Source organism: Sphaeroforma arctica, assembly GCF_001186125.1.
Source record: "Sphaeroforma arctica JP610 unplaced genomic scaffold supercont1.4159, whole genome shotgun sequence".
In the NCBI taxonomy this organism is placed as follows: Eukaryota; class Ichthyosporea; order Ichthyophonida; genus Sphaeroforma; species Sphaeroforma arctica.
Window position 1 is genome coordinate 1 of NW_014036399.1, and position 2,680 is coordinate 2,680.

The 2,680-nt window shown below is 44.3% G+C and overlaps 2 protein-coding genes across 2 annotated transcripts; both read left to right on the forward strand.

Annotated features, from left to right (window-relative positions):
• Window positions 1-318: 318 nt before the first annotated feature.
• Window positions 319-489, forward strand: SARC_14108 (hypothetical protein; the record flags this gene model as incomplete). The annotated part of the gene is made up of 1 exon (XM_014291758.1): window positions 319-489. A coding segment is annotated over one exon (171 nt), but the record flags the coding sequence as incomplete, so codon positions are not given.
• Window positions 490-769: 280 nt separating this feature from the next.
• SARC_14109 (hypothetical protein) lies at window positions 770-930 on the forward strand (the record flags this gene model as incomplete). The annotated part of the gene is made up of 1 exon (XM_014291759.1): window positions 770-930. A coding segment is annotated over one exon (161 nt), but the record flags the coding sequence as incomplete, so codon positions are not given.
• Between the last annotated feature and the right edge of the window lie 1,750 nt (window positions 931-2,680).

Below are 2,680 nucleotides of genomic sequence, written 5' to 3' on the forward strand. Positions count from 1 at the left end.
GTATGTATGTATGTATGTATGTATGTATGTTTGTATGTAGGTATGTATGTATGTAGTAGGTTTGTATGTATGTATGTATGTATGTATGTATGTATGTATGTATGTATGTATGTATGTATGTATGTATGTATGTATGTATGTACGTCTGTATGTATGTATGTATGCATGCATGTATGCATGCATGCATGTATGTATGTTTGTATGTATGCATATATTTGTGTATTAACATACCTCCACCTGTTCTTATTATATAATGCCATAGATCTCTGCTGACATTTGTGGCTACTTACATAATCTTTCCTACACTCATCTGTACAGACGGGGGTGAAGATCAACGAAATATACAACCACCCCAACCAGAAGGCGACGCTGCAGTTCATCAGTGGGTTTGGGCCCAGAAAGGCCAATGCGCTGATCGAGAACTTGGAGAAGGACGGAGGCTACCTGGTCAACCGACAGGAGCTGATCACACGCCAGTATATGGGGTAGGTGTATTTAATAACTTGGGGTAGGTTGATTGTTTAGTCAGACGTTAGGGTCTATGAGTTAATCAGAGAGTGCTGTGTCTATATGCGACGTCGGTGTAGTTCGGTATCTATCCAGGCGTACACGGTTGTGCATAGTCAGGCGTACACGGTTGTGCATGGTCGTGTATCGCATCCCCGCAGTACTGTTGTCCCTCATTCGCGTTAGTTAGGTTAAACTCACCGAGCCCTATACCACTTGCCCTCCCTCCCTCCCTACCTACCTACCTACCTACAGTGCCAAGATGTTTGAGAACTGTTCGGGATTCATCTGTGTGATTGAGGCGGATTACGATGACATGTATGAGAAGGACATGCAGACAGACCGGCGAGACGAGTCGCGTATCCATCCCGAGTCTTACAAACAGGTCGAGAAAATTGCCATGAATGCGCTGGACAAGGAGATGTATGTGGGTAGAAGCTGTATATATATATATATATATATGTGTGTGTTATATGAACTACTGTGGTGGGGGACGAATTTGTAGATATATATATATATATATATATATCGTATTCTAAGAAACCTATGCGGGTAGAAGTTGTAGATACATAAATGTCACATGAAGAAATGAATGCGAGTATAAGCTGTAGATACATGCATATCACATGATGATATGTATGTGTGTTCGCACTCCGCACCCTTTCCCCGGCACTCGCACTGTACTTCTCCCACCCCTTCTATTCTGCGCCCTGACGAGTGAGTGTACCTTCTCCCCACAGAGACGAGGACAACCCGCCATCGGGGTTAGAACTGGTCACGCGCATATTCGACAAACCACAGAAGTTAGAAGACCTGGATCTCAGTAAGTTGCCTGGCGGGTCGCTGCACTGACTCAGTGCCACTGCATCTACGTTTTCATGTAGACGTAGAATCACTTACAGGGCTGTACATTAAAACTCTACGTTTTTTTCATGTACTATATCTACGTTCTTCCAGATACTATATATACGTTTTTCAATATACTATATCTACGTTTTTGCATATACTATATCTACGTTTTGCAAATACTATATCCATATTTTCATGCAGATATAGTTACGCTGCATGGTTATTTGAAGAAGTCGTAGCTAATTCCTTCCCGACTCCAATTTATACAGATGTGCCCATACCGTTCGCAGAGATTCTGCCAATATGACCGCGTGAACTGTTTACCCGAGACCAAAACGTTTACGTCTTGATAGCCTCACTAACTAGCCTGTGCTTGGCTCTGACCTATCTATACTCTGCACAGAGAGCTACGCAAAGATGCTTTTCGAACAGTTTGGTAAACGCAAGGCGAGGACACTTCAAGATATAGCCGACGAGGTCAAGGCACCGTTTAAAGACAGTCGAAGTAACTACCATCTCACACAGGTAGGCGTTTAAAGACAGACAAAGTAACTACCATCTCCCACAGGTAGGCGTTTAAAGACAGACGAAGTAACTACCATCTCACACAGGTAGGCGTTTAAAGACAGACGAAGTAACTACCATCTCACACAGGTAGGCATTGAAAGACAGTCGAAGTAATTACCATCTCACACAGGTAGGCGTTTATAGACAGACAAAGTAACTACCGTCCTCACACAGGTAGGCGTTTAAAGACAGACGAAGTAACTAATATCTCACACAGGTACGGGTGCGGCTGTTGCTGGTTAGTCGTTATTAACGGAAACCAAACGGAGTACGGCGTATGCAGAGGCAGTTTGGTGTGTACATGTGGGCCAGGGCAGGGCAGGCTGGTCCCACCCGCTTTAACGTAGTCAGCATACATGCAAGCTCAACTCTTCACTTAAGTGAATTACATACAGTCTTAACTCTTTCTGACTTAAGTACGTTACATGCAATGTAGCTCATGCTAACGTGAATAAGTCCCACACACAACGCGTTCCATTGCCTTGCCTAATCCACTATGACCAAACCACGTGACCACTGTGTCTCAGGACGAGACCTTCAAACTGCTGACGGGCGAGGACAAGATGTCGCTGAATATTGGCATGAAGATGAATGCGGTAGTACGCCGAATCGAGCGCAGCCCAGAAGACGATATGATCATGGGCGTGTCTGTGAAGCTTGATAACGATATGGATGGCTTCATTCCGGTAGGTGTTTCTGGGGCTGTAGTGATAGGACCTTAACGAGTGCGGTAGTGATTGTCTGGGACAGACAATAT